This window comes from Phycodurus eques, chromosome 10 (genome assembly GCF_024500275.1).
Source record: "Phycodurus eques isolate BA_2022a chromosome 10, UOR_Pequ_1.1, whole genome shotgun sequence".
NCBI classification, from domain to species: domain Eukaryota; kingdom Metazoa; phylum Chordata; class Actinopteri; order Syngnathiformes; family Syngnathidae; genus Phycodurus; species Phycodurus eques.
Window position 1 is genome coordinate 7689953 of NC_084534.1, and position 26731 is coordinate 7716683.

A 26731-nucleotide genomic window follows, 5' to 3' on the forward strand; every position below is an offset into this window, starting at 1 on the left:
CTTCATTGCCACTGTGGCTGCCCTGAATGCTCCCATGCGCTTTCCTTAATTTTATTTTTTCACTTACAAATTGCCATTTAACACAAACAGCACAGAGGTCATGATGTGTGCATGTATTATTGTTGTTATTTACCTCAATGTAGAGACACATTTTTTTGGTACACATTTTAGGAATTTTTTTCTCTTAGAATTTCATACGAATCCCAAAGGGAGATTAAATTAGGTGATAGAATCACACACAGTGTGTAGTTCATCACCAAGTACTGCTGATATTATCATAGTAGGTATCATCAGAATGATTTATGGTGCCAGTGTTTTTGTGTTCATGGGGTCTATCTGGATCCACGTGTGTCCCCACACGTTTCTGCAAGAGGCCTTTTGTTGCTGCAGCTTTCTTGAGCGCAATTATTGATCAACACATGTTTGTCAGCTGGGCCTTCCGGTGCGACCAGGCAATTAGAAACACAGGAGAGATTACCTAGTGTCTTGGCAGGGCGAAAATGTCACTTTGCATCAGGCAGCCATTTGCAGGCTGCTGCTACTGCTGAGAGAAAACAACTGGTTTGCCGGAGGCGAGGGGGGCAGATTAAAGATTGGGCTGAAGCCCAAGCTTGCTTGAGTGAGATGACAGTGTAAGCAAGAGAAAAGGCTGCATCTGAATCATTAAAAAATGAACTGAAAAGGAGAAGGTGATCATTTTGATTAGGTGCTGCTTCTTTTATTGGCAATAATTTAATACATGGGCTTCACATGTATCACGCTTTTCTACCTTCAAGCACTTTTACACTAGGACCACATTCGATCAATGATTAATGGAATATATTGTCATTATATGAAAGTAACACCTCATTCACATACTGATGGTGGAGCACAAGGAGAAACTGCGGGTTCAGTATCTTGCTGAAGGTAGTCGCTTTAATAATATCATAAGCAAGTAAAGTACCCCTGAAGTTGCACAGTTTGAAATTCAAGAAAAATGTTCAAGAAAAACATATCTCTAAAGTTTCAAAAAACAGCAGAACATACTGTGGCCTCAGCTGAGCAAACATCAAAGGTTTCATTCTCAGCATTTGTTTTGCACTTATTCCCAAAAAGAGAATTCTGTCAAGCGTGATGTCAAGTGAAAAATCAATATATTACACCAGACCAGGAGTGTCCAAACTTTTTCCTCTGAAGGCCGCGTACAGAAAAATCAAAAGATGCAAGGGCCACTTTGACATCCTTCAATTTTAATTTATTAAACACGCTAAAATCAACCCATCAAACAATTATGTATTAGTTGTTTGATAAACTGCTACGTCATGGCTTTCTGTTAAAGCTGCTAAGCCAAATAGTATAGGATTTTCAGGATTTTTGGTGGCTCAAAAGCTCTTTACAAAACCAATTTATCATTAGTAGTAGTCGTAGTTGTCAGGAGCGTTGCACACATAGGGGAAGTGGGTGTAATGGTAATTTTGACATCCCTGCACTAAACCTGCATGAGGTGGTGGCTCGACCGATTTATGGCGCAAGGAAGGTTGGGCCGCTGATCTATAACACAACAAGCACGCCACCTTTTTTTATTGATTCAGTCATAAGCATAGCATTCTGATTAAATCACTTTAATTGGATTTATTTCCTACACGATAAAAAAAAACAAAAAAAAAAAACATGGTCTCCTTCAAATGGTTGGTATGTTAGCTGGAGAGGTGTGCACTTCCTGACTAGCTACGACACATCTGTTACATAAAAAGTGTTTTCATATTTAAATTGAGATATTTTTCATCATGGATTTCAATGACATTTTCAAAGTCTCAAGAAAATTCCATAATCCATGATTTACAGCCAGCCTCAAAATTTCACTGAATCACGCCTCTTTGGTGTTTGAGCACTCATTCCCAGAGTACGCTCGATGGGTGTGTCAGAAGTCTGGACGGGAGAATACACGTAGTTGAAAAGCCCACAGGCGCGTCCAAAAAGACTTTGGCGCGAACAGGAGAATATAAAGTTGCTCTATGTGTATAAAAGCAATTCAAAAGTCAAATGTCTTTAATAGGCCCCCCCTTAAAACGTTAAAAACATACACACCATTCATAACATTGAACCAGTTTGAATGTTTTGTGAGGGACACAACTTTAAACTTGGAACAGATTTTTCTATTTCTGTTTTCATTATTTCCTACGAGAATTTTCTTTTAGAATGCCATCAAAATCGAGGCTGACCATTGTCCTGGAAGGGACTGTGTTTGACCTCAGAGGTTCCACAGTAAATATAATTGGCTCTCTATTGGAGAGTAAATATGAACGCATGTTCAATGCATATTTTTACATAATGCATTTGTCAAGACTGTCAAAGGAAAAAAGAAAAAAAAAGAAAAAAAAAAGTGAACTGGTCCAGGTGTCCCAAGGATTGGCTCTAGATGCCACAGTCATTCCTGTGACAGTATAATTGTGTCATTAAATTTCAAACCAGGGTTTGTCATATCCAGAAAGAAAAAGTAGATGGTTGAATGTATGATGAGAGAGAGAGAGAGAGAGAGAGAGAGAGAGAGAGAGAGAGAGAGAGAGAGCGATAGAAAGGGCCTGTTTCTATAAAATATCATCCTCTTCCAAGTTTGGCTCGGCTACCTTTCATTATAATAAGGATTCTTGATAGCCCCATCTCATATCCAAAGATGACCGCCATGGCCAAAAGGGTTAATCTCTGAGCCTGTTTAATTCCTCTTTAATTTGAATACTAATACCAAATCCTAATTGCTTTTTCACCAAAATCACTGAAGCTCAACATTTTACTGGTGGCAAATGCAAATATTATTGGTCATTTTGCCCATGTGACCCGACATCACCCGTGAGCTATATGAGCTGCTTCAACATCGTCAGCCAGAGTCAACTTCTGCCTCTCAATTAGAGGAAAGATTGGAAAATAAGAGAAAGAAGGCTGGATATCAAAAATCAGAATGGAAAGGAACAAAATTGCCAAGCAGAAAAAGGAAGCGAAAAAGGGCAGTAAAAAAAGTACAGTGGAAATCCACAAAGTGAGCAGCGATGGATGGCATGAGACTACAATAACTCTTACCAGTGTAGCGGAGATTGGGGTGCAAGTGGAGGGTGAGGAGGAAAGGAAGTTAGGAGAAAAGGCGGAAACAGTGAATCTTGTGGGAAACTATGAGGCGACACACCGTTCATACAGCCTCTAATGGGACCGACTGCTCTCTGAGGACAAAAGGATGGTAACTTTGGAAAAACCAGCCACTATGAAATAAGGTCATCCACAGCCATTCCTACCTCAATGCAAAGGTCAGATTAACATTATAAGGGGCTTTTTGAAAGAGCCTTGATCCCTGTTACTGCACAGTGGCCATGTCTGTTGATATCAGATTACCCAAGTGCGAAGACTGGCGCCAGTGTGAAGGGGACGAAGTGGCTGGGGGGAGGGGACCAACCTACTTCAAACTTGAAGAGAAAGCTTCTGGAACAGATGTATGCAAAAAGATGGTAGAGAGCTAGAATTTGCTAAGGAAATTCTAATATAGTTTTGGTAAAACTGCTTGGGCTTAGATTTAGTTTCGACTCCTTGCTTACGGTTAGTGTCGGGAAGAGTACTTTGGAAATGGTATAAAATACATGTTACCCTGTTGGAAATGTAATATTAGTGTAACTATTTCAGTTACTTTTTCAAAATAATATAACCAATTACATTTGATAACATTTTGACGACTTTTCTCAACAGGACCCTTGGATTATCCTCTAAAAGGCCATATCACTTGTTGTTCCATAAAAAAAAAAAATCCCAAATTATAAAGATGAAATTCAAAACTCAATGTTGTTTTTATGTGTTCAAAAGTGTAACGAGGACTCTAACCTTTTAAAAATCTCAGACAAACTACCGTAAAAGATTGCACCATCAAGGTGGAGCTTCGAGTTATAGTTGGAAAAATATGTCAGACACTGACAAGCGTCGGCTTTATAAGGAGGAAGTGATATTTAAAAAAAAAAAAAAAAAAAAAAAAAAAAAGCTATTGGAGTTATTCTCCAAATGTAACTGAACATGTAATCCTGGAAATTTCTAAAAGCAACTGCAATTTAATTACGTTTTCTCCCGGTAGAGTAATGGATTACAATTACACACATTTGATCATTAATTTACATAATCTAGTTACATGTAGCGGCACGGTTGGCCGACTGGTTAGAGCATCAGCCTCACAGTTCTGAGGACCCGGGTTCAATCCCCGGCCCCGACTGTGTGGAGTTTGCATGTTCTCCCTGTGCCTGCATGGGTTTTCTCCGGGCAATCCGGTTTCCTGGCACATCCCAAAAACATGCATAAATTGGAGACTCTAAATTGTCCGTAGGTGTGAGTGTGAGTGCAAATGGTTGTCTGTTTGTATGTGCCCTGCGATTGGCTGGCAACCAGTTCAGGGTGTACCCCGCCTCCTGCCCGATGACAGCTGGGATAGGCTCCAGCACCCCCGTGACCCTAGTGAGGAGAAGCGGCTCAGAAAATGGATGGATGGATAGTTACATGTAATTAGTTACTCCCCAACACAGTTTATGGTATATTGCAACTAAAACTAAACCTGTTGCTTGTGCGCCGACATCATTAATGGATGCTGATTACTTACCTATCAACAAAGGTATCACTTTGATGTTTGGATTAACGTGATTGCATACTTTTGGGAAAAGTCTTATTATTGTAGGCCTTGAATGTATCGTTTGAAATGTTTTCCATTCCAATCAGTTCTTGATTGATAATGTGCAACAACTGATTGCAAAACAACAGTTCTTCCAACTCCATCAGAGAAGATTACATTGCATGACTCTAATATTTGGCAGCCACAAAATACATAAATGCCAAAACCTGAATATGAATTTCAATAATTAAAAATTCACAGACTGTAAGATTTCTGGTTATGTTTTGAATCAAAATATCACTTTTGCACGGAATATAATAGATTGAGCACCTTTTAGCAAACACCTTTGTTTAACACACACACTTTTCCCCTTGTCATCAATATCCCAGTGACGGTGTAACCGAAAAATCTGCGACCAGAAAACTTGCGACCAGGAGGTTACGAGGAGGCGAGGTCGGCCAATGTCGCTGCATGTCTCCATCCATCCATTTTCTGGACCGCTTCTCCTCACGCGGGTCGTGGGCGTGCTGGAGTCTATCCCAGCTATCTTCGGGCAAACAAACCAACAACCATTCGCACTCACACCTATGGGCAATTTAGAGTTTTCTATTAACCTAGCATGCATGTTTGTGGGATTCGGGACGAACAGATTTTTCTGTAAACACCGGCACAATCCCCTTACACATCCTCCACACTTTTTTTCACAGCTTGCTTTGCTTCTGTCTGCACACTGAATTGTAATAATAAGAATTAATAAATATCCATGCGATTTATCACAAAAAAAATTTTCGCAGCCAGCTTCAAATAATAAAAAAAGTTCAATTAGCATAATTCCGAGCAAGAATAGTGTGCAAGCAAGAACAGTGTAAAACAAAAAGAGTAGTCACGTTCGGCAGAGTGTTGTACATTCAGTGATGTGTTTATATGCAGTTGTGTCCAAATGTATGAGGTAGTTGGGTGGAATTTAGTGTAAAATACTGCATATGCTAAATTACTGTATATATGTGCACACTCTGAGGCATATATAGGTATATATAATATATAAACTGTGTAAAACATGCTTCGGTGCATATGTAGTACCTGTGAATGGATTCTTAGTGCTTCTAGAACAGTCGTTAAACCTTTTACACCAAGTACCACCTAAAAAAATACTGAGGGCTCCAAGTCCCACCATCATGACTAACATTAAAATACAGTAGTGTAGTAGGTCTATGTAGTCATGAAAACAATATTATGGCAAGTCACTGTCACATTTTGCACAGTTTGAACATTAACGCAGCGCCTAAATATACAAAAACTGCAGTAAAACATTTGAATACAACTGAGCTGTACAGTGCAACGATTCTTTCACGTACCGCTAGAGTGATCCCGTGTACCACTAGTGGTACTAGTACCGCACTTTGAGAATCACTGTTCTAGAACGTTTCTCCCAAAACAAAGGAAAAACTCGTAATTAGTTTGGATAATTGATATTTAAAGTCATAAGTATCTCTTTGTTATGTAGTTAAGGCAAATCTTTCTCAGATAAAAACATAGCAAACTACTGGAGATGATTGAGATATCATGAATGTTGAAGCTCATACAAATACATTTTATAAGCAATTACCTCTAATTTTGAGTAATATAAAGCTCATAGAGAGCATTTTGTTGATGTGAATTGTGTATAATATTGAAAAAAAGAGTGAAGACATGTTAACTGGAAAAGCAACACACAGAGATGGGAACAGACATTTGGCAGGTTAAGAAACTATTCTGGAGCCAAGCTTATAGGTTTGGTAGTGTTGTGGTGACACATGGTGACAAATAATGCCGGCTCAAATTGATCTTTGCTGAAGGTTTGCTTCCCCCGCAGTGTAACATCTGGTGATGGTAATGGTTCCCTGTAGCTCTCTTTGGTGGCTTTCACGCTACATTAGTTTGGGAGATGTGTTGGAGTGCTTCACTGAACCTTCGATAAGTGCGTCTGCAGATGCACAACCCAGTGATGCTGTTCAACGTATGTATGTTTTCTCCTTGGCAATGTTTGAATAAATGAGAAAAATATGTGTTAAAGTAACTATGCGTTTTAATTCTGCTCTATGTGCATCACTCGCTTACGTTATACTGTATGTGTCTTTTTTTCGATGTTGGCCCCCATGGAGTGAAATTATGGTGTTAGAAAGTCCGTCTTTCCGTCAATTTTTTCACCAGCTCATTCTGTATTAACCGATTAGCTTGAATACCACCAACGTTCAATGCTCTTGTCTCGCATGGGTTCGATTGGAGAGGATTGAAACCGACTGTGGTGACGCCTACACCAGAGCAGACGTCCCATTTTAAATGCGCTGCGGGTACATTGGTCCACCAAAGTACCAAAACCAAGTCTAGCTCGCCTCCTCGCAGAGTGAGCATATGATACACAAGCTCCAAGGACATGTGGGATGGATCAGATGTATTTCGTTCATATGTGAACACCGGACGTCAGTGTAGAAAACAGTTCACTGGTGGGGGGGCACAAACACGAATTGCGCGACCGTCAATGCACCTTACTTAAAGGGAATGAATGAATAAGCCGCTCTGATTGGCTGCAAATAAAATGGGCAGTGTTTCCGCCCATGGGCGCAGATAACCCCTTTTGTTAAATACGCTGGCTGCGCGTGTCCGCGAGATTACGACAACTCGGTCAAACCCGCGCCCCTCGCAGAGATATGCTATGCGCCACACCGGATTTGCACTAGTCTGGAAAATGGAGCCCTATATAGCTATTTGTGGACAGACAAATATTTGAATAAGAATAAAAAAGAACATAGCCTATTGTGTCAAATATTATCCTTTTATTCCAATGTAATAAACTGCAATGCCTTATTTACAAAGCAACTAATTAATTACATCATTTCATAATATCTAGTATTTTGGACATCACCTGGCCTGAAGGAAGCCTTAACTGCGGCCTTTATCAGTGAAGCCGAGAGATTTAACTTTTACTAAAGCACAGTTGATCTAGTTTGGTCATTGTGATTTCTTCATGAATATAAATCAATTCAAGAAGCAACAACACAAAACACATTTTCTTTTACAACAACCAGTTAACACCTGAGTTTGTTGGAACAGACTACGGCAACTATACTAATACTCCTGTTAATTTTTAAACACACAAAACACATTCTCATCAAAACTGTATTCAAAATGCAACACGATTGCCCTTTTTTTTTTTTTTTTACTACGCAGCGGGCATGACAATGATGAAATGGAAAAAAATGAAATGTCTGGTTGCTCTCACTAATTAGATGCTCTGTATATAGATCCATGCTCCACTGAGAAGAAACCCACACACAGACACACGTCATGCCTTCCTATATTGTTTACAAATCCCCTCTAGATTAAACTTTGCAACAGAACAATAACTGAACGCTGTGAAAACAAACATGGGTCCTCAGGGTCTGATTGTTAGAACAAGAGTTCGTCCAGTCGAGACAAGAAATCTACTTAAATATTCTGCTCTCGTATTTAGTTTGGCACTGACCACAGTTCTGTTTCCTAATACTCAGGGAAGAACTATATTTGTCCATGGTCTCACAGAATTTGATAAAAATATGTACATTGTTAAATATCTAATGATGCAAACAAACCCCAACACTAAAAATGTGGGTTTGCTGCACAAGTCAAAGGACTACTGGTCATCACAACTCAGGCTCAGCATCCCACCATATGGATGGGAACGCAAGTGAGGCAAACCTGTGCACTAGTTGTCAATTGCGTGCTACTTATACTAATGACGATGATAAAAGTTTACTACCGTAGCTAATATCTTCATGTAGATAAAAAACATAACTAGTGGAGAGACTCTGACCCAGTTGCCAAAACCTCCGCCACAACTTGATAAGCTGCATTCTTCCAAGAGGGCCTGCTGTTTGGGACAGCCACTAGAAGACCCCTACTGGAACTAAACCTAATTAACAGCTTCCCGTCAAATTTGGATTCCCGTTTTCAAAAAGACTCTTTTCCTTCTTTTGAAGATAGCGACCAAAAGGTGGGACCCTTTCTCCAGGGAGACCAAGCTGGGACAGATCGACAAGGTGCCACCCACTGGCGTTTGCGAGTACTGCAACCCGTGGGCTTCCATTCAGGGTTTTATCTGAAGATAAAATGTCCGTTTTCATATTTCACGAACTCTGCCAATATTCCAAATGTGGCGCCCCCCCTGGTTGGGTTCCTCGCTGGACGGGCTCGCAGGCTTAGCGCCCCCTTGCAGGTGGAGGGGGCCCACCCTTCCTCAATGTGCAGCAACTCCGTACACCAGTTGACTCACATATATAACATGATATGGTGTTCATTCACTAATAAGTTCGATAGACACGCTATAGGCTTTAATTGCTTGTGCCACACTAATAACAACACAGGTTATACTAACATATCAACTCACAGGTTCTTACAGGGGTTTAGACACTAAAAAGAATCACACCGAAACCACTCGTCAGTAGCGCTGCCTTGCTCATTTCCCACATCATGTCGTGTCCTGATAATTTGTAAAAATAACATACCCACATGGGGACTGACCAATAGTTCCGATCTGTGAAAAAATATTAACTTGACCAAATTTGGACATAGGAGGTGTTGGCCTGACAGCAGTGAAATGTTTTGGTATAGATATTATGTCCAGACAAATGTAAGGTCTACGAGGAGAATCTTTGTGTAAGAAAAAGCACTATTCCAAAACAAGAATAAAACCAAACTGAAAAATGTTTGATCTTCCCATGCCATGACTATTCAATTTGATTGAACATAATGTTAAGACACTTTGCCGGTCTTGGTAACTAAATGGCCATTTTTTAATTATTTTTCAGAAAAATCAAAATGGATTTATTGCATTTAGGAAAATATTGATACAAATACTCTGTGAAATACAGAGCTGAACATCACAATTCGCAGCAGTGTTTTTTTCAATTTCCGAGGATGTCCACCTCGATGCCTTTGACTTTCCCAGTCTCTCTGTATCTCTGCTGCAACCTGCTGATGACACTCGGTGACACTCAAAACTCAGTGGCCTCTTCCCTCTGAGAACATCCTGTCAGAAGACTTACAAACACGAGGTACTATTGATCAATTGTTAGGCGTCGTCTTGGTCTCATGATGTCAAAATGTGAAAAGAATGATGAAGAGAACTGTTTAAAAAAAGAATTCTAATTGAACCTGGAAATGTATTCTTCAATTCATTAATCCAACACCTGTTGCCAATTTTGACATTCGGCTCCTTGTTCGAGAACAGCAAATTGTGGACAAACTGAAACATGGCAGCACGGTGGAAGACTGGTTAGCACATCTGCCTCCCATTTCTGAAGACCCGGTTTCAAATCCGGCCTCATCTGTGTCGAGTTTGCATGTTCTCCCCGTGGCTGCGTGGCTTTTCTCCGGGTACTCCGGTTTCCTCCCAAAAACATGCCCGGTAGGTTAATTAAATACTCTAAATTGCCCATAGGTGTGAATGTGAGTGAGAATAGTTGTTTGTTTATGTATCCTGCGAGTTCAGGGTGTACCCCACCTCTCGCCCAGAGTGAGCTGGGATAGGCTCCAGCACACCCGCGACCCTAGTGAGGATAAGCGGTACGGAAAATTAAGGAATGAATTGAAACATTGAAAAGTTCACAAAAAAAAAAATCACATTTGAACCATTGAAATCCAACAAATAAACCAACCAAAGAGCATGTTCTCCCCCAGTAACACAAAATATTGTATTTTCTCCAATTTCTGAAGAATTATACAATCTTTACTTTCATGGTGTGCTTTCATTTATGGGGTAAACGATTTGGGCTGGAATAGAAAACTAACATCCATCCATTCATCCATTTTCTGAGCCGCCTAACCTCACAAGGGAGTGCTGGAGCCTATCCCAACTATCTTCGGGCAGCAGGCGGGGTACACCCTGAACTGGTTGTCAGCCAATCGCAGGACACATACAAACAAACAACCATCTGCGCTCACATTCACACCTATGGGCAATTTAGAGTAGTCAATTAACCTAGCATGCATGTTTTTGGGATGTGGGAGGAAACCGGAGTGCCCGGAGAAAACCCACGCAGGCACGGGGAGAACATGCAAACTCCACACAGGCGGGGCCGGGGATTGAACCCCGGTCCTCAGAACTGTGAGTCCTCCACCGTGCCGCTAGAAAACCAACATTTCATATGAATTCATGAAAACAATAACACTGCGATTGGCTGTCGACCAGTCCAGCGTGTACCCCGCCCCTCACCCAGAGTCAGCTGGGAAAAGACTCCAGCACACATACAAAGGTTTTTACATCCCAGAGCTGCCTCATTAAAACATTGTCTCACATTCTTGAAGAAGAAAGATATGTAACCACTTTAACTTTGTAAGCCAAACTACTTGCGGAGTGAAATTGGACAAAAGTATCGGGCCACCGCGGGAATCCTACTGCCGTAAAATGCCAAACATACAGTAAAATAAAACACAGGCAAACTTAATCTTTTGATGATACTGCATAGTTTTGCATGACCTCTTCGTCCTGAATTTTGATTTAGCTTTTATTTATTTTGTTTTTGTGGTTTCACTGTATATTCCCCCCACCTGCTGTGGTCTTACCTGGCTTGGATCCTTCAGCCACAGAGCCATTGTACACCTGATTCTTAAACTCGGGTCTGTTGTCATTCATGTCAATCACATAGATGTACAAATCAATTGGATTCTCCACCTGATTGCCATTCATGTCCACTGCATGGGCTCGCAGCTGTGAATACACATGCAAACAAACAATGACACCATCATTATAATTCAATTCTGTAAATGAACAGAAAGAATACTCAGTTATCACGCCACAGATTTTGACAGCAGGCCACTGGAGTGATACAATGAAACCATGCATGCTAAGCTCTCAGTCCAACTTTGACTTTGTTAATTGACAGCTTCATTTAACTGGCTAATGTTTTCTGTCTTGTCTGCCAATAGGGCAAAAAAGTCCTGCTCCTATCTTGACATGGATAGCCAATATGGAAAAGGAAAAAAAAAAGTGAACTGTCTGAGCCACTTAAATATCTGACGCTAAAATCAAATAAGGGAGCTGTTTTTTTGAGCACATCTCTGACTTTTGCTTTTGTCTATTCGGCAGGAATAGACAAAGAGGAAGAGAAACAATGTGTAAATGTGCATGAAACAGAAACAGAACAATTTACTTGATGAAGCAAATAAAACTCACATAGGCATGGCGGTAGCAGTTGTGGCGGTGAAGATGTTTTTTTTTTTGGACAGATCTGACGAAGGTAATCATCATCCACATGAGTTTTCTTAATCTACAGGGCTGCTTTCACACACTCGCTTCTCTCCCACAACCACAAACATCTGACAGGAATTGATGCACTTTAATGACCATACAGTATACAGTATTTAACTAGGCTGTAGTATACGGACTGCGTATATATTAATTTAATTCTACAAAATCATAAAAAAAATCTTAGCGGAAATAGTTTTCACACCCGTTATAAAAAAGTGCTCTCCTTAATTGACCCAACCTACATACTGTGGCAGCAGATGCCAAGTCATAAAGGTGTTAAAGAAGACTACTGACAGTAAAGCAGCATTTGCTTGAATGGCAACCACGTCAATCGAGTGTTTGCCAATCAAAATGTATTAAAACATCTACCAATGCAAGTCAATTTACACATCATCAGAGTGCTGTTGCAGGTGCAGATACACTCTGGGAGACCCACGGCAATTTAAATGATCCTTCCTGAGCCACTTAATGACCCTCAAAACATAATTTTCCCATTGGCTGAACCACAGCAACAACGACAACAAACAGAACAGCCTAGTCTGTTTTCTCAGCAGTGAATATGGCACACTGAAAGATGCGTGACTTCAATAAGTGGGATTGCTTGTGTGCAAACACGTCTGATAACGAAGCCAGATTTTTCTTTACATTCATTTATGACTTTGTTTACGTAGGCCGTGTAGTTTGTGGGTTTATATGTGATATCCAGAATGTATGTGTCGGTCCTTTGTGTGTGTGTGTGTGTGTGTGTGTGCGAGTGCGTGTGCTTGCGGTTGCGTGTGTGTGTGTGTGTCTGTCTGTGTTACTTTGAATATGCCCTGCAGATGGTAAAATATGTGTGTTTCAATGTCTGGTGGAAAACAATTAAATGTGATCTGTGGGCCTGAAGGAAGATATGCACATGGGCAGATTGCAAAAGTATGTGTGAAATAACATCGGTATTCTGTTGGGCCAGCTTTGGCATAAGTGGACCACAGGAGATATCCATCTTGTATTTGCCCATGTCCTTTTAAATGATACAGAACCAAACTTTTATAAAATTTACACACACATAGCTTCGACTGTTTTTCTCTGCGGGTGCAACTTGCATATACTCTACACAATTTATATGGTTGCCACCACTGGTAATCTGACTATGACCAATTCTTTTCCAATTTTTTATTTTTTTTCAATTAGTTTTCCATTTTTGTTATTGTTTTTTTTCTCTTTTTTTTGGGGGGGGGGGGGGGACTAACCTCGAAAACACTTTTTAGTGATTTATCCTTGCCTACTCAAGATTTTTGCGGGGTTTAAAGAAAAACAAATCCAATCAAATTACAACCTCAATGCCAATGAAGTTGGGACATTGTGTTAAACATAAATAAAAAAAGAATACAATGATTTGCAAATCATGTTCAACCTATATTTAATTGAATATACTACAAAGACGAGATATTTAACGTTCAAACTGATAAACTTGATTGTTTTTAGCAAATAATCATTAACTAAGAATTTTATGGCTGCAATGCGTTCCAAAAAAGCTGGGACAGGGTCATGTTTACCACTGTGTTACATCACCTTTTCTTTTAACAACATTCAATAAACGTTTGGGAACCGAGGACACTAATTGTTGAAGCTTTGTAGGTGGAATTCTTTCCCATTCTTGCTTGATGTACAGTTTCAACTGTTCAACAGTCCGGGGTCTCCGTTGTAGTATTTTACGCTTCATAATGCGCCACACATTTTGAATGGGAGACAGGTCTGGACTGCAGGCTGGCCAGTCTAGTACCCGCACTCTTTTATTATAATATTTTCTGTTGTAACACGTGCAGAATGTGGTTTGGCATTGTCTTACTGAAATAAACAGGGGAGTCCATGAAAAAGATGTTGCTTGGATGGCAGCATATGTTTCTCCAAAACCTGTATGTACCTTTCAGCATTAATGGTGCCTTCACAGAGTGTAAGTTACCAATGCCATTGGCACTAACACAGCCCCATACCATCACAGATGCTTTTGAACTTTGCATCCATAACAGTCCGGATGGTTCTTTTCCTCTTTGGCTCAGAGGACACGACGTCCACGATTCCCAAAAACAATTTCAAATGTGGACTCGTCGGACCACAGAACACTTTTCCACTTTGCATCAGTCAATCTTAAATGAGCTCGGGCCCAGAGAAGCCGGCGGCGTTTCTGGGTGTTGTTGATTAATGGATTTTGCTTCGCATAGTAGAGTTTCAAGTTGCACTTACGGATGTAGCACCAAACTGTATTTACTGACATTGGTTTTCTGAAGTGTTCCTGAGCCCATGTGGTGATATTCTTTACACATCGATGTTGGTTTTTAATTCAGTGCCGCCTGAGGGATCGAAGGTCACGGGCATTCAATATTGGTTTTCGGCCTTGCCGCTTACATGCAGGGATTTCTCCAGATTCTCTGAACCTTTTGATGATATTATGGACCGTAGATGAAGAAAGCCCAAAATTCCTTGCAATTTTACGTTGAGGAACATTGTCCTTAAACTGTTCGACTATTTTCTCACGCACTTGTTCACAAAGAGGTGAACCTCGCCCCATCTTTGCCTGTGAATGACTGTGTCATTCAGGGAACCTCCTTTTATACCCAATCATGGCACCCACCTATTCCCAATGAGCCTGTTCACCTGTGGGATGTTCCAAACAGGTGTTTGATGAGCATTCCTCAACTTTCTCAGTCTTTTTTGCCAACTGTCCCATCTTTTTTGGAATGTGTTGCAGTCATAAAATTCTAAGTTAATGATTATTTCCTCAAAACAATGAAGTTTATCAGTTTGAACATTAAATATCTTGTCTTTGTAGTTTATTCAATTAAATATAATTGGAACATGATTTGCAAATCATTGTATTCTGTTTTTATTTATGTTTAACACAATACCTCAACTTCATTGGAATTGGAGTTGTATAATTGGCATCAATTATCTGCAGATTTTCGCTATTCGTGGTCAGGTTTGGTCTCTATCCCCCGCAAATAGCAGGGGTCCACTGTACACTCACATTCACAACTGATGGCAATTTAGAGTTTTTAATTAACATTAAATTAATAGTTCTGATGTAAATACAGGCGGCACAGTGGCCGACTGGTTAGAGCGTCAGCCTCACAGTTCTGAGGTGCGGGGTTCAATCCCCGTCCCCGCCTGTGTGGAGTTTGCATGTTCTCCCCGTGCCTGTGTGGGTTTTCTCCGGGCACTCCGGTTTCCTCCCACATCCCAAAAACATGCATTAATTGAAGACTCTAAATTGCCCGTAGGCATGACTGTGAGTGTGAATGGTTGTTTGTTTGTCTGTGCCCTGCGATTGGCTGGCAACCAGTTCAGGGTGTACCCCGCCTCCTGCCCGATGACAGCTGGGATAGGCTCCAGCACGCCCGCGACCCTAGTGAGGAGAAGCGGCTCAGAAAATGGATGGATGATGTAAATACAATAATATATTACAGTGAAATTAAAGAAAACACAAGGAAGGAATGCTTTAAATTGTCACACTCATGCTAAGGAATGTTCTGGAATGTTTGTAGGTAAACTATTATATATATAGTTCTGTATTATTCAATATAATACATACAGTATATTGGTCAAATAATGCATTCTTGAAAAGTATACAAGTGAAATGTCCTTTGTGAATGAGGCCCACTGAAATGTGTGTGTTATGTCATTTGCTCGATTGCTTTGCTGAGTCACAAGAGGTTTTTCTGACAAAGCTAAAGCACTGACCATGATCCACTCTCTCCACTTCCCCCTGGTGCTAGTCTGTCAAAAACAGCAGGCTCTTTTCTCTTTTCACCCGAGCTATGAACTAACAAGCAAAGTTTGGCCCATAAAAGCTCAGCAGTGCTTGGAACTTCCTGCCAAGTTGAAATAAAAAAGAGAGATGGGATAAATTTCCCTTGGGCCAATCGCTTGCAACATTCTCTAACCCTAAATCATTCATCACATGGCAAGCAGCATGGGTCCACACAAGTCTAATTAGGAGCCCAATTCAACTTGAAGAGTCCTCAAACTAAAACACTTCTGAACAGACAGTGTCATATAAGAATCGTGTGCATATCGTGTGACTCTTCCTTCCCAGGGATTAATAATCTGGCTGTGTCATTGATCCCAATTCACTAGTTGTGTGCAGTCAATGAACACACAATAATGTTTATTCACTCTTCCAAAGCACATATGGTAACAAGGTACTCATCTGAAAGAAAATGGAAAACACCCTCGAAAGTACAAGACACTTCAATCACGAAGACAGTCCTCTGAAGATTTGTTTGTTCATACGGCATGTACTGTATGTGCACACTGATGTCTATAATCTGTATATGTGTGTATGTGTGTTGACAGAGACGCTGAAGTGATCAACTCTCCTTTATTCCATCTCTCCTCTGAGACAGGCGTATGCATTTGAATTAGTTCCATCAGCAGCACGGCCATCTATCATGCTGACAGACACGCAGGCATCGCAGGAGTGATTTTTGAGCACACCTTGTCACACTCTTTGGCCATACAAACTGAAACCTGTAACGTGTGTACCGTATATTAACCAATGACCTAATGTTAAAGGAGCTCTCATGTGGTCTGCATATCAAATTCACACATGCACAAAGCTGTTTACACCGGGTTCCAGAGGGGAAGCTCAATCCTTCAGCATCTCATGGGTGCATGTAATGAGGAACCCAGTAGGTTGCATGCAGGTTTACTGTACAGCTGTCACTGGCATAGGGGGGAGTGCTCAAAGGTGTGCTTGCAGCATTGTGTCAAGGTGTCTTGGTTCAACAGAGCAGCTGTCCACAAAGGTGAAAGGGAGAAATACAAAGAGCAAGGGGACAATAAGCGGGTAGAGGGACGTCGACCTGCTTATGCCATTAGCAAACACACAGCACATCAATCATAGTACTGCTTATAAGGGCACACACACAAGCGTGTGCGTAGTCTTTGATGGTAGGAGTAAACTTTTGAGTGCTTCTCCACCTTTCTCTGTTCGCGTCATCCTGTGCAGTCTAAATGACAGCTGAAGTGTGTATTGTCACAGAATTCTGGCTTTCATTGCTGGCTTGGGCATCAATCAGAGCCCTGAGAGGATGGAGGGATGGAACACAAAGTCCTGTGAACGTGCTCCGACTTGTGTTTTGGTTTTGGCGTGCAGGGACATCAATGGTGAAATGAAATGTAGACAGAAGAAGAGGAAACGGGGGACGACATTTCAGTTGGTGACAATTGGGAGCTAAATAGACCAGCTTGATTGCAAAAGTCAATCTGGCAGAAAAGAAACACAATTCTTTATTTATTGCCTTACATGGAAGGAGGCTCTCTCCTCTCTGTCCAGGGGTTGGGTGACAAACATGTTGCCGCTGATGGGGTCTATGTTGTATATGCCACTAGGGGGCTGATCAGCACCTGCCCCAGTGATGCTGTAGCGGATGCCAACATCTTTGTCCTGGTCTGAGCGAATCTGAGGGAAGAGACAGAGAGGGAAATCAAATGAGAACATTTTATTTATTTGAAATATGCTGATTCCAAGTCATGACCACTGGGCTGTTGTCTCATCAGAGAAGAACTTCATAAAGTACTGTATATTGAAAAAAGTAGAGCTGGTCTTGATGGGACGGTTGCGTTCCAAAAAGACTTCTCTGGGATGAGAAGGCCACGGTTCAAACCCTGCTGCGGACAAAAAGTAATTGCATCGAGTTGTCGTAAAGATGCTGGTCTGCATCCTGACTACTGTCGAGGGGATCTTGAGCAAGGTACTGAACCTAGCTGAACTCAGCTCAGGTTTGTGCATGACATCACTGACATCTCCCTTCTCCGGCTTGTGTGTGGTCTGCTTCTCTGCCACTGTGTGATATAATGCACCCCATGTCGGGGCTTAAATCAAAATCATAAAAAAGTAGTTGTGGCAAAATGCACTACCTGGCTGTCTCAAAGAATTGCCCATCTGGGAAGAACAACATGACGTCAGCTACAGCCTATGAAAAGTTGAGCTACAGTCCTCCAGTTTGTACTACTATTCAGTATGACTCTGGCTTCAAAACAGGGCTTCAGGGTATTGGGGGAACTCGATTAGAACCCATCCATCCATCCATTTTCAACACCACTTATCCTGGTTAGGGTCGCGGGACGCTGGAGCCTATCCCAGCTGACTTCGGGCGAAAGGCGGACTACACCCTGAACTGGTCGCCAGTCAGTCGCAGGGCACATATAGACACAGACAACCATTCGCACTCACATTCACAATGTCACTGAGTGGGAACTGAACCCACGCTGCCTGTACCACTACACCATCAGTGACTCGATTAGAACCCACTTGAATTATTATTATTACAGAAAAAGGTGGGTTACACCCTGAACTGAGTGGGCTTTGATCTCCCTCAAGGTGCACGGCCAGTCAGCTATGTGAACCATACACGAGTTATGGGCCCTGATTAATACAGGCTGTCCCACACTTTATAAGCAGATACTTTATATTCAAATTGGTAATCACGTGGGTACAAAGTCTTCAGGACAAAACCGTCAGAATGCACTAAAATACAAACTAACAAGTTTCTAGATAATTGTGGTTCTATTGCTTTATGTTATCAGCAATACCTGGATGTGATCATCAGTTTGAAAACAGGCGCCACCAAATTAAAAAGAAAAATACCCATAGAAAGGTCCTGAATACTGTATTTACAATTATCCAATGCATAGATATTCTTAAGATTGTGTAAGAGTGTATTCCCCCCATAAAGTGTAACTGAAAATAATGATTTCAAGTCTATTGCGTGAAGGTCACATTGTTAGAAAGCGTTGCATTCTCACTGAATGTGAAAACGTCTATGATAATTTGAGGCGTAAAAGTGACTTATTTCAGCTATGATGGTACAGAAGGATGGCTTCCTGCCAGGGTAATGTAAAACTGATAATTGCCAAGAACAACAATCTTTGACTGAAGTGTAAAATCTCACTGTGCACCTTGGGTGTCATTTACACATACTGCAGAGTGAGAGATTTACCACTGAACATATTTCAATATCCAGTATTTAGTATTTTCGGCAAAAATAGAAAGTATCAATACTTTTGCTTTGCACCTTGCTGACAAAAGAAGATGGATTTGTCGCGGTTCTTTTTGTGGCATTAATTGGTATTACATTCCGAAAAGACATCTGAGTCACCATCATTATTGTGACCAGATTTGGATTGCTAGGTTACATTTACTGATGGAACATGCTCACCTACGCTTCCCTTTTCACCGAATCCCCTGAATAAAGTTCACTGAACAGTGAACACAGTAAATGTGAAGAGAGCTGTGTCCATGGCTGACGGTGATAGCTACTTTCTTTAATGGTAATTTAAGGCTTGGACTCTTAAATAAAGTTTTGTACATTCGTTTAAGAGAATTTGATCAACTAAAAGTGCGCAGAACTTAATTTGTTTTGTATACAATTGACCTATCAGACAGGCCACAGCCCATGGAAATATTCATTATTGTTTACCAGTTTGTTACCTCAGACACAAGTTAAAGATGACATTGTAGTCTGTTACCTCTGCAAAGGAGCTTATGTTTCCCATTATTGTCAGATCAGGTCGTAATTTCTTGTTCATCTCCAGGATTTTAGTTTTTGTTTTACATGCATTAAGAATAAAATAGGGATAACACTTCACTTTCTTCTACCTATGAAGACCCGATGTCATAACCTTTTTTGATTTTAGATTGATACTACATTTGAACTACTGCCCTGGTTAATTCCACTTTGCAACCTGCTGAATGTTTTTTTGCTACATGAAGGCAAAGGGATGTCGGAGTGAATGGGCCCTGCAACTGTGTTGGCTCTCCAAACTGAGTTTGGGGTTTTTGGTGCCTTGCTCAAGTGGACCTCAACAGTTCTGCAACAATTTCGACCGTCATTTCCAGTCAAGAAAGTCAGGACCTTCTACTGTAGACTGAACCGCTGCCGTTGTGATACCACTGCAACCACCACATTTAACTCTACGAATAGTATCATATTTTCTCCAATCTGAAATGTTTTTTTTGTTTGTTTGTTTTTGATGGTTTAAATGAGTCTGACCCATTATTTTGGTGACAATTCAGAGGGAATAATCACAGATTCAAATGGAGAAAAGGGAAAGTTTGAATCATCTTTTCTCTCGATCTTTCTCTTCCTCTCCAATGCAATTTCCCCGGTCTGTGAGGCTGCAGATCATGCATGAAAATGAAATGACTTCATCCGTTCAGCTTTGACGGCGGCTTCTGCATAAAACATCTCTCCGTTTGAACATGATACTCTCTCTTTTAATTTCCACAGTTGTCTTCCCACACCCACAGAGCAGAACTGTGCTGCAAACCTTTCACAGGTTGCAGTTTTCCCTCCTAGTTGGCACAGGAACTGAGGGCCAGGTTTTATGTGAAGTACAATATGTATATCAATCATATCACTCAGTCTCTCCTACTAGGCATATACATACCTGTATGTAATCTCTGTATGGTTTTGTTCTAGAAATTAAATTTGTTTTTCACAATGCCCACCATCTATCTGTCAATAAAATCAGCTTCATTAATGAATGAATTTTATTCGCTTTGAATTCCAACTAAACATTTTCTTCCAAAGTCATGGGGAAAAAAAAGGTTAAGGCCTAACAGTCCAGTCACTGCATTGAATCTACTCTACTTCTCCTGTGTGTATAAAATGTAGCTTAGAGTGTGACGTGTTTGCCAGAGTCGTGTTCACCAAACTGAGGGAAGCTCAAGTTGAGTTCAATAATTCAAAATTCTTTTTTTTTTTTTTTCTGATTGTGCACACAGTTGCTTGTCATTGCGTGTTGCTGAAATTGTAATGTAGCCCCTGCATATTTGGCATGTTGATGTAATATTCCTGACATGCCATGTGACCTCTGCTGCCAAGCCTGCTTAACATTCCACATTGCAGTCACCTGAGATCACATGTCACATTCGCTGGTGTATCTTAATAGGGGGACTTTATATGAATAAATGGAATAAATGAAGAAGCATGACTTCTCTGAGTCCTGGGAATCCCTTGAGTGACAACTCGGCAATTGAACCATTTGAATGGAATGCTAATGACAAAAGCTTGGACTTTTTTTCATCCTTCCCTAGTGCTGCCTTTCTTTCAGTCTATCACTATCATCTATCTCGACTTCTCTTTCTTATTCGAGTATCTCCCAGTGGAGTGACTGGCTACTAATCACACTAAAAATAGCAGAGAAAGGCAGATGTAAGGGACTTTAACTTGATGTCTCTCTCCCTCAGATCAGACCAGACATCAGATAAGTGACCTATTTGTAGCTCTTTGAGAGTGATTTCCTTGATTACTGACAACTACTGGGATCCACTGGGACAAGCTATCAGCGTGAGAAGAAAAACGGCAATGGATGGAAGGAGAGAGGAGTAAGGAGTTCGGGAAGATTAGATGAAGAATTATTGTTCTGTAAAGCTGCTGGGGGTGACGCACGGTGTGCAAACAGAGGGATATTCATTGAGCATAGCAAACTGCTGCCTAATTAGTCTAATACGAATGTTCAGTTTGTCCAAATCTCCTTTGATTGATCCGACCCTGTGTAATGACACCAGTAGAAAAAGTTCACATAAAATTCCAGCAAACTAAATTTTGCTTTTCACACTATGCTGAAAGCACGCCAACTCACAATGCAAAATCATCTACACAGGACAAGCATTAAGCTGTTTTTGTCTTAATAGTATAATGCTTCCAGAGAGCAAAAAAGTCAGCCAGAAGGTCTTTGAAGGACAACGTGCGGCAGGCACCCAATGTGTTCCAGTATTATGGTCTACTGTCAACCATGGGCTCATGGTGTTCCATTAATTACGTGGAACTGTTGTTTTACACTCTTTGGTAGGATATTTTATGTCCTATGTCCACATAATGGTTCAGGCATGTGGTGTAGTCCTTCATTTCAAAGCTCTTCACAAGCAGAGTCATTCAGTTTCCCATCAGGGTGCATGGAACTCCCCCAACAGGTTTAAAAGAAAAGGCCGCAACAGGGAATAAAGGAACCATGAACACAGCAACGAAAGAAGTACTTGAGAGCAACCTGCATGAGGATCAAATTGTTTATTTTGCATTTGAGTTGGTTGAACTCTTTTATAACTGCTGTAGCATTTGGGACGAAATAGCATTGGAAAACAAGTCACGCAACAGGTCTTGTTTTACGACACATAGTATGCTAGTCTACATTCATTAAAGCCGTGTATCGATTAGTTTTTCCATAATTAAGTACTGATATACAGTGGACCCTTGCCTAGTCGCGGTCTGGCACCCGTGATTTCACCTATCCATCCATCCATTTTCTGAGCCGCTTCTCCTCACTAGGGTCGCGGGCGTGCTGGAGCCTATCCCAGCTGTCATCGGGCAGGAGGCGGGGGACACCCTGCACTGGTTGCCAGCCAATCGCAGGGCACATAGAAACAAACAACCATTCACACTCACAGTCACGCCTCCGGGCAATTTAGAGTCTCCAATTTATGCATGTTTTTGGGATGTGGGAGGAAACCGGAGTGCCCGGAGAAAACCTACGCAGGCACGGGGAGAACATGCATACTCCACACAGGCCGGGCCCGGGATTGAACCCGGGTCCCTCAGAACTGTGAGGCTAACGCTCTAACCAGTCGGCCACCGTGCCGCCTGATTTCATCTATTTTAGTTTTTAGTTTTTTAATGTGAAGAACCCAGAAAATGCTTATCGGTGGATAGCCCCGCTTATTGAAGATTTTGGGGGGGTTAAAAAAAAATTTCTTCATTTTTTTTGTCAATGCAATTATAATGGGCATCATTTATCTGCAGATTTTTGCAATTTGCGATTTAGCGCGGTACCTACCCCCTGCAAGTAGGGGGCGGGTGGGGGTCCATTCTAATAGTGTGGCTATAGTACATCAGCTTGAGGCTTCTACAACATATGTTTGGCTTCTTGAAAAAGCTTTAAAATCTCCTATGTAGCAGCGCTTAACTCAATTTGAAAATACTGTGTGGCAAAACATAGGCCTTTGACTGTGCTGCAAAAATCTAGTTGGTGGCAAAAAAACAAAAACGTTTGAATGTTAAATATTGTGTAACTACCCGTAATTGTGATTGTCGTAGTGAGAAGATGTGCTGTGACTGAACCATTCTAATGACCACCTTTCACACTTCATGTGTTTTATTAAGCCACCATAGATAACACTGCATATAGCAAACTATAGTAGAACCCTGGGCAGAATTAACTAAGAGTATTGACATTAATTCTGAATGACTGAATTCAAAATTATAGCAGCAACTAGTGTGACAAGTGAGCATATTTCTTGTTTCACTCTTTAGTCACTGACTAGTTCTACACACTAACTAAGCCTACCAGTACAACTAGTACAATTTTGACATCACCAGCGATACTCGTAAGGCGCAGATGCCAACGAGTGGAGAAATAAAGCCTGATATCTAGGCTATCAGAACAAATAGTGAAAAGTCAAAAGATTCCTCCACCATGATAATCAGATACGAAAATTAAAATAAATAAATAAAATCTCTCCTGTTCACATTAGGATCGCCATGAATAGATGAATTGCTGTGTTAAGTAGCATTATCAAAAGCATCTGTGCATCGGAAAACTACATCCTTGAAAATCAGTTGGATAGTTTCTCATCTCTCCCTGCTGTTATATCTGCTTAGTCTGTGATGAGCACGACAGAAATGGCCACACTAAATGCTTTCCCTGCGAAATTTGAGTTTTGCATTGCTCCGATGCCTGCTGCTACACCACTCATCCCAGATGATGCACTCTCCTTTTGATTGGTAACAAGCATTCCAGTCTGGTAGGCCATCCACTTAAACAGACCAATATTCCATAGGCGAAAACAGTAAAGCAGTTGATGAAAATGTTGGTTGACCAAATTGAGAGTCTTCAAACTGACAGTAACGTGCTGCAGAATTATACAGTGACAAGCATTACATACTATACCCCGGCTATAAAGGGAGTCTGGGGAGGTGTTTAGTGGTGTTATTAAAGGGGAATGGTGTGGCTTGCGTCAAAAATAGTCTCACGGGAGGTTTGTAAGAGAAAAGCTGCGAAGAGCTTCGCTTTCATATCTCTCAGATGATCCTTTGATAGCCAACATGGCGCACGCTCTTTCCTGATACTCATGAAGAGCAGTACATTATGGACCAGGGAAAGAATGGAAAATGAATAAAGCTCCATTCAGCACTGAGATATGACACGTTTTGGCCTCCTGCTCAAGCATTCACACAGATGTTATTCTACCTTTATTGTTATCTTTATTTTTATTATTTTTATTTTTATTATTCCGCTCATTTTTTGACGCACTTCTCCTTCACCGTTTTACATCCGATTCACTCCGTTCCAACTTCGTCATGTTCGAAAAATTCACGCGACGCGTGCTATTACTCATCTAAACTGCAACATTTTCACATTATCCACAATTCCACATTTTACATTTGATAATTCCCATTCATTCCCAATGACACTGTCAACAAAATACTTACACATCATTCTCTTTTACTTTTAAAACATTCAGGTCATTCAGAACTTCTTCAACACACATTCCCGTATTCTCCATATTCCACATTTTTCACCCACATTCTCCCTCATTCCACTCTATTCTGCCTTCTTCCCCGCTGCTTCCACATTTCTTCACCAATTCACATCATTCCACTTACTACATGTGGCATTTTAGCCACAAATAGACAAATTCTACATTTTTAGCTACAGTTTCCTTATTTCTCAAGCGATTCCCACCGTTCCAACATCTACGTGTTCAGCTCATTCAAGCGCATGATTTCAATCAGCATTGCAGCATTCACATGCAATTTCTCTCGGAATTGCACCTTCTAGTTGGATATGTTTTTCTCTTCCGTCTGTGTGTTTTGCCACTTTAATTTGTCCCAATCTCTCCCCCCACTTTCCCAGTGTACACAAACCTTCCTTAGTTGGCAACTCATTTATATTGACAGATAAATGAGTTGCCAACTAAGGAAGGTTTGTGTACACTGGTACTGACACTGTTGTTCAGCTTTTCTTTGTTTCAAAACTTTCCATCTGAGGAAATTGTATTGATTCGTATATACTGCTCGGGTTTGTGATAGTGATTGGATTGGGTTACAAATGAAATAGGATATGATTTATTATTATTATTATTATTATTTCAAAGCTTTAGTTCATTTGCATAGATGTGTTAGGGTTTTCGGTGTTGGGACTAAAGGGCTACAAAAGTAATAAAATTACAGTTATTATCGCTTTGTAATGTAGTAATGTGAAGCATAAAGCATTGCTAGTATCCATCAATTTTCTGTCCCGCTTATCCTCACTTGGGTCACAGGTGTGCTGGAGCCTGTCCCGGCAGACAGGCACCCTGAACTGATCATCAGCCAATTGCAGAGCACAAATAAACAAACAACCGTTCACACTAACATTCACACCAAGCACGCATGTTTTTGGAATGTGGGAGAAAACCCACACAGGCACGGGGAGAACATGCACACTCCACACATGTAAACTCCACACAGGAAGGCCAGAGTCTGGATTTTAACCGACGATCTTTGAACTGTGAGACGGATGTGCTAACCAGTTGACTACCATGGCGTCACATTGCTAATAAAGAGTAGTTATTATGGCACATGTTTACTGAAAGCTATTAAAAATGACCGAAAGCCTGAGATTCAAGGAAAAAAATCTGAGATTCAAGAAAAAAAATCTGAGATTCACTCAGTTGGCATGTATTGCTCCACTTGTTGTGACGAGTTTCTGTTGAGTTGCGAAGTCACTAGTAGTGTTAAGCAGATCATATTTAAAAACAAAACAAACAAAAAAAAACATTATTACGTCCAGATGTTGAATAGACACAAATTAAGATCATCTGGAAGTAGACCGCAGACTGTAAGACTGTTTATAAAAAGCCACTGAATTTACCTTCAATTTGTAGCTATCGAAACAATGAGTTAGTGTTTGATTTTGTGAAAAAGGTGAACGCAAAGTCTATAAAGATCATAATTATTTGTAAACTTTTTTGGGGGGGCTTCTTGTGTCGTTACAAGCCATCAATGTACTGAAGTTAAATGTCATACTGTAGAATGCTGGCATTGTTTTGGTGTAACATGACAATGAAAAGATTTTTATGTGGTTCATATACTCTAGTTGACAGTCAGTTCAATTTTGGCTTTAAACCCTTCACTCTTTAAATGCTCCATTGATGAGAATTTTAACAGCTCCATTGTCTTTTTTTGTTTTTGATTAGTTACCCTGAGGACAGAACAGTTCCACAATTTTTACATTTTGTAGCTTTAAAAAATAAATGAGATGCTCTCTCAAGCATGCCCTTGTGCTTATGCATGCGCGTCACTGCCTCCACCTCAGACCATTATCCAGACGACGGAATGAAATGTAGGACTGGGCTTCAAAAAAAAAAGAAGCAATTACAGGGAGAACAAATATTAATGGGAGTTAAGAAGTGACGAACAAACCCAATTATGGCATTAGCCAGGCAATTTAGAGGGGCTCTGCAGGAAGTGAGAATCCTGTTGAAACGTACCAGCAGTCTCTCTGCATTAAGAATGGCATTAATTCCCCTGAATCACAGTGTGGGAGAATGAAGAAAATATATCTATTAGCTTCTTTTATAAGTGGCAGAGACATTCTGTGTATAATGTGATGGAAATGGAGGATGCAGAGGCCCACAGTCTTGTCTTACTTATACAAAAGGTCTGAGTTTAAACGGTTCCATTGCACTATTCTACACATGGAGTCACAATACAGGGATAAAAATTAAACCACTGTACATCTTGGGTCTTCCATGCACAAAGCAAAAGGCTTTGGCTGACTTCAGGAAGTCTTACTGAAAGAGAATAAAATGGAGAGAAGGGATGGGTTTGTGG

The 26731-nt window shown here is 40.8% G+C and overlaps 1 protein-coding gene across 2 annotated transcripts in view; it reads right to left on the reverse strand.

Annotated features, from left to right (window-relative positions):
* cdh4 (cadherin 4, type 1, R-cadherin (retinal)) overlaps positions 1-26731 on the reverse strand; it is a 221371-nt gene that overhangs the window by 31436 nt on the left and 163204 nt on the right. For both annotated transcript variants that reach the window (XM_061688683.1, XM_061688681.1), the window contains exons 5-6: positions 17161-17316; positions 11189-11333 (exon numbers count right to left, since the gene is read on the reverse strand). In XM_061688683.1, coding sequence (XP_061544667.1) covers positions 11189-11333; positions 17161-17316 — 301 coding nt within the window. The remainder of the gene's footprint in view (positions 1-11188; positions 11334-17160; positions 17317-26731) is intronic.